This window comes from Fulmarus glacialis, unplaced genomic scaffold, assembly GCF_000690835.1.
Source record: "Fulmarus glacialis isolate BGI_N327 unplaced genomic scaffold, ASM69083v1 scaffold11923, whole genome shotgun sequence".
NCBI lineage: Eukaryota > Metazoa > Chordata > Aves > Procellariiformes > Procellariidae > Fulmarus > Fulmarus glacialis.
In genome coordinates, this window is record NW_009203621.1 from 388 (window position 1) to 15,859 (window position 15,472).

General features: G+C 38.8%; 1 protein-coding gene across 1 annotated transcript in view; it reads right to left on the bottom strand.

Annotated features, from left to right (window-relative positions):
• Positions 1 to 5,584: 5,584 nt before the first annotated feature.
• The window catches only part of LOC104074551 (afadin-like), a gene marked incomplete at its 5' end in the record, with an annotated part of 44,917 nt that continues 35,029 nt past the window's right edge, over positions 5,585 to 15,472 (bottom strand). The window contains 4 exons of the mRNA XM_009574708.1: positions 5,585 to 6,448; positions 7,553 to 7,637; positions 11,948 to 12,239; positions 14,465 to 14,599. Of these exons, the coding sequence (XP_009573003.1) occupies positions 6,304 to 6,448; positions 7,553 to 7,637; positions 11,948 to 12,239; positions 14,465 to 14,599 (657 nt within the window). The remainder of the gene's footprint in view (positions 6,449 to 7,552; positions 7,638 to 11,947; positions 12,240 to 14,464; positions 14,600 to 15,472) is intronic.

Here is a 15,472-nt window from a genome sequence, read left to right on the forward strand (position 1 = left end):
GCTGTAGCTGACCTTGCTTTGACCCTGGGCTAGATGATACACAGAGGTCCCTTCCAACCTCAACTATTCAGTAACTCTGTAAACAAAGCCAGTGTCTACAACTAGTCTTAGGAGATGGACAAAGCCTGCAGGTCAGCTGGTATGGGAGACCTAAGAGGCTGCCCGAGACAGGAGCTATTCATTCAGGCAATGGCCAGGGGTCTCATACTCAGGTTTCCGAGGCCAATATGTGGCATACATTAATAATACTACTTAATGCTCTACTGTATTGCACTGAAAGATTAACATTATCTTGAAAGCAGTCTGAATACTGTTTGGCTACTAAATATGAAAGTATGCCAGATACAAACACATCAGCTTCTTGGAAGCAGGAAGTAACGCTATTTTTGCACTACAGGTTTGAGGGTTTTTTTTGAGAAACTGGAGCCAATATTATAATTACAGAGGAATCCAGTTCTGCAAAACAGCAGTCTCAGGTTACTGTCTGCTGAACATGGTGAATGTGCTTGTCATACGGGCAGTAGGAAATCCAAAGGCGTACAGCAGTGAATCTCTCCATGTTTGGCACAAGAGGATAGCAATCCTTTACAGAGGAACCCAGATGCTGCCCATCTCTCACAGACCAAACAAAACTGTCTTCTGTGATACTCCAACTTCCTCCCATAAACTCTAGCCTCAGTTTTTAAAAAAACAAACTGACTGGAAGGCCCTCAGCAGTTCATCCTTGCAACTAGTTCTGCACTGGTGGAAAAATGAAAACTGACAAATGGCTAAAAAAAGAGAGTTCCAAAGTACTGCAATACTGAGGATATCAAGAGATGTTGGCACTAAGTAAGGCAGACAGGATTTTATCAACATCAGCTATTTTGGGGAGAATGTTTTAGTAGCTTGGGGGGATGTGACTCAATTCTTGACACTGAGCTGTGATTTTTATATGTAATGCTTATCCTGCAGCAGCAATCAAGTCAGAACAATGTTATTTTTCAACATAACATCATCTCAGAAGGACCATCTCCGAAGTGTAATGGTTGATCTCTCCCCTACTGTGGGTTTTACCCACTATGAATGAGATTAAACATCTGGTTTCTGTAGGCTGTAACAGAGAAGACTTAATTTACTATCACTCTGACTTTGAACTAGTAACCTAAAACTGAGCATCCCTGGACCACTCTTATTTAGCCATTTCTCTATGCACACCTGAAAAGTTGGATAGTACTGAAAGTTCAGTCCCATGTGTATCAAAAAAAAAAAAAAAAAAAAAAAAATACAAAAGGCAAACCAAAAAAAAAAAAAAAAAAAAAAAAAAAATTCACAGTGCAAAATCACAATATGATCTGTGACTCACCATAACAGCAGCAATTCTCTTTGGGAACTTCCTTCTATTTCCAAAGCTCAGGAGAAAGTGCCTGATGGGCAGGGAGCAAAACAGTCCATCAGTATGATCTAGGCAAGAAACAAATATAAAATCCAGCTATCTTCTGGAAATGCTGCAAGGCTGTATTCCAGCACGCCTTTCTACACCGATTTTCTGCTTTGAAGAGTCTCGTTTTTTCCCCAAACTTTTACCAATTTGATCCTGTCTTCCCCCTGCAAATGCAGAACCCTGCCTTATTACAGATCTTTCTGGGGAACCAGAGGGCCAGAAATGTAATGAAATTGCCTAAATCCACATATTACTCTATTAGTATGAGCATCAGTGAAATACCGTGGTGGATTATAAATCTTAAGATACTGCTAAATAAGCATTGTCTTGAATACTTCTGTTGCATTTCACGTTAACCTCAGTAGTGGAACCAACAAGGCTAATGAGGTCCCAGCTTCAGCATTCTGGTAGAGTCGTCCATTACAGCATTCCCAAAAGCAGTTACTAGAAACAAAATGGCTAGAAAAGCATTTGGGAAAAATACCAAGAGAGAAGGTTGCTATCCCTCCTGTGCCAAACATGGAGAGATTCACTGCAGTATGCCTTCGGATTTTCTACTGCCCGAATGAGAGCGCACTCGCCACACTCAGCAGACAGTAACTTGACACCGCTGTTTCGCACACAGCCTATCATTTAAACTTCCTAAAACATTATTCAGTGAAACTGTAAATATTTCATTCCACATTTTTAGCAAGACATTTGCTTCGGTAACTAGGCAAGTTCTGAACATCCATCAATTAACATTTAAGAATAAATGGAGGTTCTCCGAGCAGGTGTATTGTGCTATGATCTCCTTAAGGAGTTTACCTGCCATTACAGCTGGGAAAGAAGAAAGCTGACGCCGAATTTTTAATCTGTGAGGCTTTGCCTTCTGCGCCACTAACCGACTATTTGAGACAGCAATGTCATTTGACAAAACAGGAGGAAGAGCCAAATGTTTCCCCATTCTTACTATCAAATACCTGAGTTACTAGATGTTTTAAGACTATTCTTGGTGAAGCTAATTTTTCACTATCGCTATTTTTGTTATGATTTCTCATGTTATCTAATGGAATTTGGAGGTAAAGAACAGTCTTGTTTATTCTGCTGCTTGTGTACTCATTGCTTGACCTACAAACAGCAATCTGTATGATCACGCATATAGTTTATTATTTCAGTAAACAGGACACACACAATGGACTTTGTCAATTTCTTAATTTCCCTGCCTTTTCCTCAGTTACCAGCAAGACTGTAGTACAAACAGGACGCAGAAGCAGTTGAGAAGCAGTGTATGTGGATGATAGGTGCAGAAGGGAGAATTTGAGAGAGGTTTAAAATAATTAGAGTCTTTGCTGGAAGCCTGGCTGCATATGCAAATGTAATTTCACACAGTTATCACCATAAGGGTCATCATCATTTAAAATATCAAGAGCTATGCTGCTAAGGACAACTCATGTCCCTAAAGCAAAGCAGCGAGCACTCGTGTGCTCACTTAGCAAACCTGACCTGAACTGTGCAAGGCATAGCTAAAAACTTGTTTTCCCACTGAAAATGCATTACCACTGTTGCGTGTCACACAGTTCCTCCCCCGCAACCACTGGACTATTTTAGTCTGGAGATAAATGTTTCTATGACACAGTTCACAGCTGTGACAACTATAGTCTCATCAAATAAATCACATTCTGCTTGTACCGGTTCTTTGCTCTTGCTTAGACTGAGGGACTACCATACAGAAGGACAATGGATTGTTTCCTTTTTCTTCTAGATTACACATTCTATACTCAAAAGTTCTTTTCCTTTAGTCTATTCTCACAGTCAAAAGCTACAGACTGAAAGCATGGCTAAAAGATTCCACTCAGCCATACCTTGAGGTCCTGGCAGTCATTTCCTTGCAACATACTACACAGCACTTCTGGCTTTCTGTGGTTCCTTTACCTTCTTCCCTGCCTTCATGCACACATCTCTCATGCTAAAATCCAGAATGTCCTCATCAGTGATTTTGAAAATTCCAGAGCGTAGACCCCACGACTGAAGAGATTAAGGTGCTTACCTGGGAAGAGGTGTAGGTGGCTGTCAATCCCAGCTCCAGTGGTCGTTCAGCTACAGCAGAAGGCATCTACAGCACTTCGCTGGGGCCTGGTTCCCTCCCTCACCCTCCCCAAGCAGAGCTTAAACTGCCATCTCCCATCAAGAGGCAAGTCATCTAACCTTATCAATCCAACGGCAAAAAGAGGAGTACCACCACTCCTAAGTCCTTTAACTCAACCTTCATTCAAAACCACACACTGAAGTCCACCCCCCCAAACTTCCAGGTTAGCCAAACTGATTTTTTTCAGAGATCTGACAAAAAGTTATCCTGTCTTTGTGTTCCAAATAAAGAGATCAAATGACTTTTTAACCACAGCAATCACAATGGAGACTCTGGTTGTAATACTATTTACTTTTCCAAAAGAAGCTGCATTTCTGGTTCCGTTTCGCTGTTATAAGTACAATTGTGCACTTGAGGAGAATACAAATACAGCACAACTAGCCTGTGTAACTGACCCCACCAATATTTACTATTTCATAAGTTGCTGGTTAAGCTGTAAAAATCACTTCTTTTTTAAAGTCACTGCCACAGACACTGAACAACATTAAGCCAAGAAATTCTCCTCTCTGATCAGTGAGAAACAGCCTCCTTTGTTGATTGTCCATGTAAAATTAATTTGAGGTTTTCATCTATGCATTATGAGATAGACTGACTTTGCTTGTAAATATATTTTAGAAGGACAGGTAAGGCAAAACAGGATTAACAAGAGCCCCCTTGGTTTATGATAACGCTGTTATGAATGCAGAATCAAGTAACAATACAAAAAACATGTAATGCAAAGTTAAATACAATACAAACTTTATTAAAAATAGGTTGCAAGTGAAATACAGTAGAAATGGGAAACTACAGCAGTTTTGATGTTTTTCATAATAATGCACAGACAAATATGAAAAGCACTTTTACACATATTCACACTTGACCCGAATGCCCAATAGCGGCCAAATCCACTCAACTGAAGGTTATAGGTATTTTTTTGCTAAGCCTTTTTCAGATTCTAGCAGCAACAGTAATTCAGCCACAGCATAAGTTTTTTTCCTTAAGAAAAATTTGTCACTGTAAGGCTGCTAGTGTTCTCAAGATAAACTGGGAGAGGCTTGCTTTTCCTGGTTAACAGACATAGCAAGCATGCAGATCCTTCATTAACACTTTGAACCAGTTTAATCTTCTACTTCATATTTAACAGGTGAAACGGTAAAAGCACACTTTCAAATAAGAAACCTGAAATACGTAAAAAATATTTACACTCCAATTTTCATTAACTTGCATTTATTTATCATACAACTCTTATTAAAAGTGATTTCTTTCCTAAGGCAGTGAAAGTCTACCCCTTTGTATTTGGAAGTGTGCACAATTCCCTAAATATATATTTATAAGAGAACAATATGATACAGGGAAAAAAAAAAATCATCTAAAGCCAGTAAAGGGCTTTGTCAAATAGAAAATTTGTTTGGAATCACAATATATATTGTCTTAACATCACACAATGAGAAAAACTCTGATGAGGTCCTTATTCCCAACATCATCAGCCACATACGCATAGCTGAAGAAATAGCGGGAGGAAAAAGATTAACAATTTAAAATTAAATAAGGCTATTACAGTGTGAAAAAATAGCTTGAACTGCCAAAAAGATTTTCAGTACAACAGTGACAGGATGTCAGTAAAGCCAGCTACACTAAAGAAGAGCTCGCTAGCACTGCTTCCTCAGCGTGAGCAGAGGTGGTTCCTTGCCAGCACACCAAGTCTGTTAACGACCTTACCACCATTCCCACTCCCAGCCAGCAGCGTTGTATTTCCTGCTTCACACTAATATGCCAGTTCACTTCTCCATAGAAAGAAAAAAAAGGATACTGCTGAACTGATAACAGCAGACTTATCAATACTGTTCCTTGCCTAATTGCCTAATGACTTCTAATCTACCTTTCTCAGAAAACATACGTATCTGTTTTGCTCACCTTGGAACTGGAATCATTACTCCTCGCCTTTAACACATTACTAACATTTTGGTCTTAACTGATGAAGGGCCACTAGTGTAGCCTACTATCTATTGCTCATGTGATTTTTAATAAAACAATTATCCAAAGGTTTTATCTTCACATTTTTGAAAGTCTGAAGCACATGTAGTGGGGATGCATCAACATACAGGCTTTTCCGTAACTACAGATAAATTCTTACGCAACCATTTTAGACCCAACAAACATGTAGGACTAGAAATGTTTTTATTCCAAGGTTCTACCTACAGAATGTGTGTTATTCCAGTACTAAGCAATGGTAAGATCTGTACTGATATGCTGATCATAGTACGAACACCATACAGTATGTCAAACTTGCATATAAAGTCTTATTTAAGGTGGCCCAGATATTGGCTTCTTATCAAACAACCTAAAATACTAATTTCTAGTGCACAGTTTAGTTTAGGCAGTTCAAGCTATTCTCACTCTCTCTGCTCAGCAGCTAAAACAAAAGTGTGTCTGTAAAAACACCAGGAAACAGAACTTATCTTTGACAAGTGCTACTTGGTCTGGTGCACAAGAACTTAACCCCCAAAACAGAAAGAAAAAAAAGTTACCTTCACGTGATTCATATCTTTAAAATTTTACAGTGCTTTCATTGTATAAATCACAAGCTTCTGGCAAAGTAATCCGTTTTCTTGCTATTGCAACATCTCTAAATCTTAATTAACAGTCTTAGATATAGAGGAATCAAAGTCACTCCTTTCAGAAAACATTCATTTTCTGTTCATTAGTAGTGTGCCCCCCATCTCAATCCCTCAATTTAGAGATCTTCAGTTACATCTGATAAGGTGCTTTAATCTTATTTTGTGTTCAACTCATTTTCCAGTTCCATTAATTTCCTAGAAGCTTTTACTTTATTGGATACATCCTGACCCTGTGAAAAAAGTCGTTGGCGTTCCCTGAACGTCAAGTTTTCTGGTGCTCCAGGTAAATCTGTATCTTGACTGGAAAGGGAAAAAAAAGTCTTTGTTATAATTCTTATCTACAATATCCTTCTTAGTGACATGTACTGACTGGTAGCTTTTTTGACTACAGCAAAAGATTCTCCGTTTATTGTTCTGCAAGGTTTTGTTCCCCACACATATAATTCTGACATTGTGCTATCACTTAGACAAATTAATGGCTCACGAGCCATCAAAAGCTTGCCAATTTTCAAACTAAGTGCAGGTGTAAACTAAGGCTCTGTCTATATTAGCACAGCACTGCTGTTACGGCTAAATCAGCAAGCCTTTCTGTGGTGGCACGTGTCTAGGAAAAAGCACTGGAATATAAAGCTTTTGTATCTTGGTAAACAAAGCTACTAGTACTGAGGTATGCTGCGGTGGCTGCAACACCTCTGTATTTCGTTCTATACCGGCAAAGCTTCCAAGTGCAATCCTTGCCTAAGCTCTTGCACTTACCCTTATAGCAAACTGACTTCTGTATTATGTGTTTCTGACCACCGCAGTGAAGATCTCAAATCATTGTTAGTTATAGCTGTAACAATACTTTACATATGTGATTAACTCTCATATAATAAAGCTTTAATACGTATTTCAATTTCTTGATCAGAGGAGGTTTCACTTTTATCTCCAAGAAGTCTCTGCTCTGCACACTCCACTGAAACATTAACTACATTTAAAAACGCAGGAACTGGCCCAACAGCTTCTACAGAATCCTAGCCAAGCCCAGTCACATCTTCAGTACGCTACACGGTAAAGCCTGCCACTCACATATAGGATACAGACGGTATTATTTATGCTTATTAAAAATTTGGTAAGAATCCCACTTGAGAGGTACTGTTCAGATTTATAAATACACCTAAACAGTTGAAGTTGTTCATTTACAATGATCTACTCAGTTATAGCACTGAAATTTGCTGCTGTGAAGTAGTACTCGGATCACCTAAAGACTTGTGGAGAATTTATTTGTATTTTATAGTAACCCAGGAAACTCCAGAGCCAACTGCAGAACTCTTCAATAGCCCACAGAGATACAACAACAACATAAAATATTGCAGAAGTTAGCCAAGTTAGGTGTATATAAGTTAATGGATTCCTGCATATCACCTTTTAGATCTTTTGTCTCTTGGATCCCGATAAACTTCATGGGCCCCAACAGCTGCTCCTGTAGTTCCAGTGTATGAATTTATTCCTTATGCAAAAGGAAAAGTAAGTTGAAGGATTGCAGTTACAACACAAGTTTTATATTGTATTTCTTCAAAAAGGTGCAGTGCTTCTTTCAAGAAATAATCTCAAACTAGAATCAGAAATAAATTTAGAGGGTCGTCTGACGGGTACAGTATTTAAAACCAGTACTACTAAATTCCACCCCCCTCAAAACAGCTGTAATTCTTTTATTCCTAATTTTGAGTCAGAACACGCTTTGTTTAGATTATCCAGCACATACAAAATCATGGTCTTTATCTTATTAGGGCTTACTGTAAGACAGACATTAGAAGTTGTTCAAGCAGATTGACGGAAAGAGCAACACACTTCATTATCCTGTAACAAGCTCCACAGGAAATAAGTTAGCTGCAGCTGCTCTCTTCATGAGGCTAAAAGTAAGCTAAGATTAGTATATACCATCTTTACAATTCAGTAGTCAGAATTTTTGTCTTGTTTACTTACTAAGTAAATTGTATCACTCAGAAAATGCCCCCTGCCCCCCTTAAATTTAAGTTTCAAGCAAGTATCTTGCAGCACTGCACCTTTAGTTTAAGTTGATATAACACACAGGTTTTACACATTATATTAATTCTTTCTAAAGGCCACAAGACAAAACCTTTTCTTTCCAATCAAAAAGTTTAATAAATTAATCTACAGTTAAGACCATATTCTTTTAATAGCTGTCAGCAGAAGAGTAAAAATAAGTGTCAGCACAATACTCAGATTTGTCTTCAGATAGTTCTGGTCTCAATATTGTACGTGTTATGTCTTGTGAACCTTCTTTGGTACAGAAGGAAATGTTTACTTCTTCCACTGGTATATGTAACTTCCCATAAATATTTAGTAAAAGAGACGTATGAGGCTGGAACACACAAGCAAATTTAGCTAGCATCGTGTAGGCTGAATTTTTTCCACCAAAAATTTGTAGCAGACCAAATCATACTAGGTATGCCAGGCATACGAAGCTTTTTCCGTTTCAGACATGAGTCTTACATGTACTATCTTCCCTACTTTGAAAAGTCTGGATCCACAGGCTGTTGTTCACACTTCCACCTGCTTTAGGATAGTAGTTTTGATTTGGGTGTTGGCTTTTTTCTTGGTTCGCTGACAGACCCGGCGGTCTTAAGAGACCCAGTGGAAGAAGATACGAGAGCAAAATTTGCAGAAGCGTGGTTACTAGAGTTAACATTCAGAACAGAAAAGAGCTGTAAAGGACAGTAATGTAAGAGAGTCAGCGAGATGGGAGATGGTAAACTGCACAGTGAATTCTGCATTTTGTGCAAACGGCTTTGTACATTACGCAGGCAGTCTTCATAGAAGCTTGAGCAATCAGGTGAAGTTAACCTGTTCTCATGGCTATTTTAAAAATTACGAAATAAGAGTATTCAGAATTAGTTGTATGGTTTATGAATTAGGTTATTAAAGGCGAAGCATCATACTACAATATTCCTTAATGGTTACCAAAACCCTAACCAAATCTTTGCAGGTTGTCCTTCTGATTGTTTTCCAGGAAAAACAAATGCGCACACACAAAAAATATCACTGAACATTTCACTTTCCTGAGGTTCATTTTTCCATTAAAATTAACAGAAAGCAGGATTGGGAAATGCAATTACATATGAAATGGCATTCTGGGTTGTGGATGATGGGAGGCAGGAAGAGTGGTGGTGACAACTAGTGACTGATGGTTCCAGAGTTACTTAATTCATTACACGTACAGCCTCCAAAGTGCCAAATAAGGAAGGGAAGCAAGGGCCTTTGGAAGCCTACGTGTTGTGATGGAAGGCACATTTTACACTCTATTATAGTCAGTTTCAAATAAGAATTTCTAGAAAAAGAAAGTCCTTTGAAAGAACAAAAATTCAGTACAGACATAGAGTACAGAAGTTGCATGTCAGAAGCCTGCCGTTTCAGAGTATTCCTAAGAGCAAGCTGACAACAAAGATAGTCATAGTGCTTAAAGAGAATCTTTTCCGCATATTTCCTGTCTTTAATCTTATTTTAACTCATTAATTCTATGTGATATAAGGTGCTCAAAAGCTAGAGTCCTTCTGATAGAAAACCTTGATTTGGGATCACTGGTTGTGGGTTTATCAGTGGGCTCACATGCATGGTAGGTAAGCATAACGGAATTATTTGCGTTGTAATGGTGGCACATAGCAGGTAGTGTACAGTGTGTCTACTTATAGTCGAGTCTACTGGCAACACACTGAAAAGCTAAGAACCTCCCTCACCTTCCTTTAAGATTTGGAACCAATGACAGAGCCAGACAGGAGTGACAGACGGGCTTGCAGGCCATAGGGACTAATACATCATGAGATCTCACAGGCAACACCAGGGTAAATAAACAGGGTTTTTTTTCCTTTAAATGAGTATCAGGTGGATACTTTTTATGCAACTTTGGTGCTGTACTGACCCCAAACAGTGAAACTGCTAAGCATTAACTGTATCAGTTGGACAGTAATTATAAATGAGCTAAACTACTGTCCCTTCAGCAATATTAAAACTACGCAAGGCTGTGCAGAGCTTCTCTTCGGTGCTGGAAGCAGTCCAACTGTAGCAGAAGCTAATTTGCCCTGCAAAGGAAAGGATGCCTTGCTGGAAAACAATGACTTGAGCCTTAACTGAAGAGGATGCAGACAGGAAGCTCAGAGTATCACGTACCTGTATGGCCTCATACATATCCTAGACCAGATTCATACACTACTGCAGCTGGATTAGAAGTGCTTCTGATAGATGGAACCTATTCTGTGGCTCGTATGCTCCCTATGACCAGGGCACACCACACCTCTGATTAAAGAAAGTAAGTGATTTTCATAATTTGTTAGGTGGCCAAAAAGGTGATCAGGGATATACCATGTTGTAGGCTTCCACATTTGTCATTGAGACTTGAAACCAGTAAACAAGTTAGCCATTCGGCTATAAGCCAATATAAACACTTTCTTTCCCTTGCCATCTCAGGTGAGTTGCTACCCTTTGCATTTTAGAAGGATGATCTGACCGTGTGGAGTTGGTTGTCAGGCATTTTTTGACTTCCAGCACAAGTAAAAAGAACGAACTAGGGGGATGTCATGGCCACCATTCCCTTCAGAAGAATACAGAAGAAGAAAACAGGTGTAGCGGAAGCACTGGCAGATGCTGCTATTTAAAGACAAAATCTTTTATTAATAAACTGCAAATTTATTAGAGTAAGATCTACACAGACAGTGGTTTTAAAAAAATTTAGCATGAAGCTTTGGAGTGAATTAGCTTTGAATTCATAGTACTCTGCAGATAAAATACGGTGCTGAAGTTACTAACAGCTAGAGCTCTACTTGAAATTAAACTCCATTATGGTTGCCCACTTGGAGTTATAAAAGAAACAAGATGAGGAGACAAAGAAATACAGGGGTGCAATAGGGGAGGGAAGGATTAAGGCAAAAAGCACTAAGATGAAATTCAGATTTTTGTCTCTCTTTGCAAGAAAACGGCACTGTACAAATCAGAAGGTACAGGAATGGTGCCTAATACATGAAACTAACTGCATGTCCTATATGTCTCTTGGTGCTTGTGTATTTAAGAACTACGTCTACCAAGGTTATTTTTAAAGCCATTTGCACACACTATTAAAAGAGAGAACCCTGGTACCAATAATGAAAGCAGAAGATAAGCTCTGACCATGAACCCACTGGAAAAAGTTTCCTGTGTTCAAGAAAGGTGCACTTCCAGATGCCCTGAGTAACCAGCGGTCAGTCATACAAAACGAATCACTGAAAGATACAGGATGAAAGCCAAAACCAACAGTACTTTGAATTGGTTGAGTAACAGTTAAAATAATTTCTGATTCATTGTGTGAAAGATGGAATTTTTGCTTTTGAAGAGTTTGGGTAAGGAACAAGGAAATGTGAGAGATCAAAACAATTAAAAATTGGAGGATTCATATTAATATCAGGATTTAAGTTAGATCACCATAGTGAAAATAGTGATTAAGTGGGAAAAAAATAAATCACAAAGTAAGCGATTCAATCTACAGCACCAGAGTTGAAAACACGAGGATAGTTCTGTAGAGACAATTGATTTAATGGTGTCTACCTTTAGAGCTGCTGGCATGGATGAAACTCGGTTTGTTTGGTGGGGGCTGGGGCTGGCTTTTTTTGGCAGTAGTACTGTTGGCATTGACTGGAGATGACTGGAATGAGTTGGAAAGAAAGAGGCCATCTGAAATTGGGCGAGGCTGGCGGGAGGGCTGCTGTGGCTTAAGGGTGGCAGGAGGAAAGTCACCATAAGATTTTCTTGTGCTGGAGTACTTATCCTGACCTGCTAGATTGGAATCCTCCTCCTCCTCATCATCATCATTGTATGCAACAAACTTGGCAGTATAAATCGTGTCAGGGGAGAGGACCTGTGTTTTGAGGTAAGAGGTGTTTCGCTGAGGTGGGGGAGGAGGAGCGTTAGATGAAGGGGTTGGGGATGGGAGTTCATATTCCCGTGGAAGCGGAGGTCTGTACAGACCAGGCTCGTCAGGTTCCAGTAATCTTCGTTCTGCTTCATCGTGCTGCCTGCGCCTTTCAGCCTCTAAGCGACTGTAATACTCCTCTTCCTGTCGCCTCTGTAAGTCCGGAGGAAACAGAAACACAGTGGTCAGAAAGACAGACATTTCAATCTGAGAGAGATTGAGTTTTCTATCACCGAGCTACAAACATCTTTTTTTGTCTCCTTTTCTGGCAATAAGCAGGGCATCTATATGGACTCATACAAAAAATATTTACTACTACGAAAAAAATGACAGTCGTCCTGTAACACAGCGTTGCTGTTATTTCCAGATTTACCACTGCCTCGGGTAACTAAGGCAGCTGCCTGTGTGAACTAAGGGCGATTCCAGCATTTACTACTCAAATTGTAACTACCGTTAATAAGGGGTAGATTTACTAAAACTGTAAAGAATCTGTGGGTAAGGGAAATAACTAAAATTAACTACCATCTTAAAAAAGGAACTTTGTAATTTTGCTGCATGCTTATACAACATAAATTAATCAACAGAGCCTTGGAATAGATGGCTCCTAACAAATCTGCTAGTATAAATACCAGGAAAACTACTTTCACATAGAAATCAAGTTACAAAGAACTTTTCTAAAAGAGACACCAAGTAACTGCTTTTTAAAAACATTTCTAAAAAACAAATTAAAAAAAACTATGCTAATGATATTTATATGAGGCTACTGACTATTTGAAAGGCCATTAAATATCTTCTATGTATTTTTCCAGTTTAAAAGATTTTTACTGTTTTAAACTAAATAGCATTTAATTGTGTTCAGCTCTTGTCTAAGCCACGTTGTAAATTAATACAAGGGTCTATTCAGTAGTTTGTTTGATAACGAATTAAAACGTGTATTTGGAAACTGTATGTTACAAAAAACACTTTTGCCTAAGCATAGTCTGCGGGCAATACATGACATTTTGAACAACCATCTTTTCTGTTTTTAATCCATGTGTTTAAAAAAATCCACCTTATCTGCTTATCTGCTCAACACCCTGAGTCAGTTATCCAAAAAAAAAAAAAAAAAAAAAAAATTTCTGATCTTGTTCATCTAGAGCAAAGACATGAAACTCATCTCCTTGTACTACTCTCTAAAACCATTGTAGTGGTCAGATGGTACTGAGTTCTGAGTTGGTAGATGTATGAGTGTCTCAGTCAAGATCTGTCAGTGAAAACCCTTTCAAGCATGTGATCCAAATGTCTTTTGGCTGCGTCATTGTCAGAAATTAAGAAAGCCTTGGTTGGTTTTTTTGGTTGCTTTAGTTAACTTCCTACAGTATATTTTTAAATACTTTCCTCAGTCCAGATACACCTTCCTTCCTCACTTCTCACCTATCACCACCCCCAGCTTAGCTTTCTTCTACTCATCAATCCATACTGCCTATGGAAAACAGTCTAACAAAGCTTGAAAACAATCTAACAAAACAAATTAACAAAGTGAATATATCTAATTTTTTTTTTTTTTTAAATATATTTGCTTAATCTTCCAAGATGAAATTTCTCACAACATTAAAAGCTAGCCCTCTTTCTTCATTCTGCAGTCAGTGTTACTAACAGGCAAGTCTTCAATCTGAACTGTTCTTTCTCTAGGAAGAAGAGGGTCTTAACAAACATACTAAGAGACAAATGAGGCGCTTTGTCATCCAGTTTTGAACAATAATGTTTCTCCAATTCATGTATAATGTTCTGAAGGGACCTAGGAGCCTGAATTTTTAGAATCTGTTTGACTGCACAGTGCCTTATCTGCTGAAATTATTCACTTCCTTTCTAGAAACCAATTCCTTTTCCTCCCGTCGTCCAAACATAAAAGACAATATGGAGTACTTATCTCCACTCCACTGTATAATTCTCTCTCTTTGTATCTGTATAAAACAATTACTGCAACAATATTTAAGTGCCATCTCTGAGACACAGCAAAACCCAACACCACTAACTCGGCCGTTATAATAAAGAAGGTAGGCAAGTCATGTTGGGGGCTGAAGGAAACCAGGAGGTAATTGACTTCTACCATAACTTTCAGAAAAGGCTCTGAAGGCAAGCCCTTGCCACTACTAAAAACCATCAGCCGGTAAGCCTACGGTACTACTTCTGCAATACCAGTCAACTCTGAGCACCATAAATGGAATATTTGTTTAATTACTTTTTGTTTTATTCTGGATAAACTGAAGCCTTGGGCCATGACCATTGTCACTAGAGCTAGCGTGTTTAACCCCTGCTGACCCAATGCTGAGCTGTTACTGGCCAGGCTAAAGAGGAGAGGCCTGCAAGAACCCCTGCAGCACTCAGAAGACCACAACCTTTTCTTCAGCCTCTCTTCTTGTCCGCTCCTCCTCTTGCTGTCGGCGCTCTTCTTCCTGCCTGGCCCTGTCTTCTGCTTCTCGTTTGCGCATTTCTTCCAGCTGTTGCTGCCGTCTCCGTTCTTCATCCTGTAACTAACAGAGACACATCTTTGATTTTTTCATTACTCATGTGGATAAGATGCGTCAAAAAAAAAAAAAGTAACCCAAGTATTTGCATCTAAAAATAACTCATTCAGTAGAAAATGCTATACTACAGATAAATCAATATAATTTCCAGCTGTTAAGAATATGCTTTGTTACACTGGTTTCCCTAAAATCTCTACCAAAACAAAAAAAAAAGGGGAAAAAAAAAGGGAAAAAAAACCCAGGAAAAAAGAGAGATGCACAGAACTACATACATAAAAGCACAAAACACACAGGGAGACATTTTTAGCAGTCATATGTGAACCCCTAGCAGAAGACTGAGGTGACTCACATTCCAGACAGCTTCAGCAACCATAGTCTCATAGGTACAGTAAAGTGAAATTAAATACTTGGAACCCAACAGTCCACAGCTCCAGCAGCCAATTGGTTTTTCATTTTGGATTAGTATTTAAGCACCGGAAAATCATGACTCATTAGTCAAAGGGTCAATCCATTTAAAGTAACAGGCTCATTCAGCAAGTCTGCAAATAGTCTCGGGAGATAAATAAAATCTCTCACTGTATCTGCAACAGATGTGTTTTGGAAAAAGCAGAGAGTGAGGAAAAGAAATCTTTGACTATGGAGATTAAACAGCTCACATGAACAACTGAGTCCAACAGACAATACTATTTTATATATGCTTACGATAAACAATGCGCAGAGCAACAATCCAAACTTTGCATGATTCTCTAAAGCTAACAATATCTAAGCCCTTGATGGACAGTAATATTCACTGGCACAATAAATTCACAAATAGAAATTAACTGGACTACATGCTGTGTTATTTCTTACTGCAGCACATGTTTTAAAGTGATCCCCCCC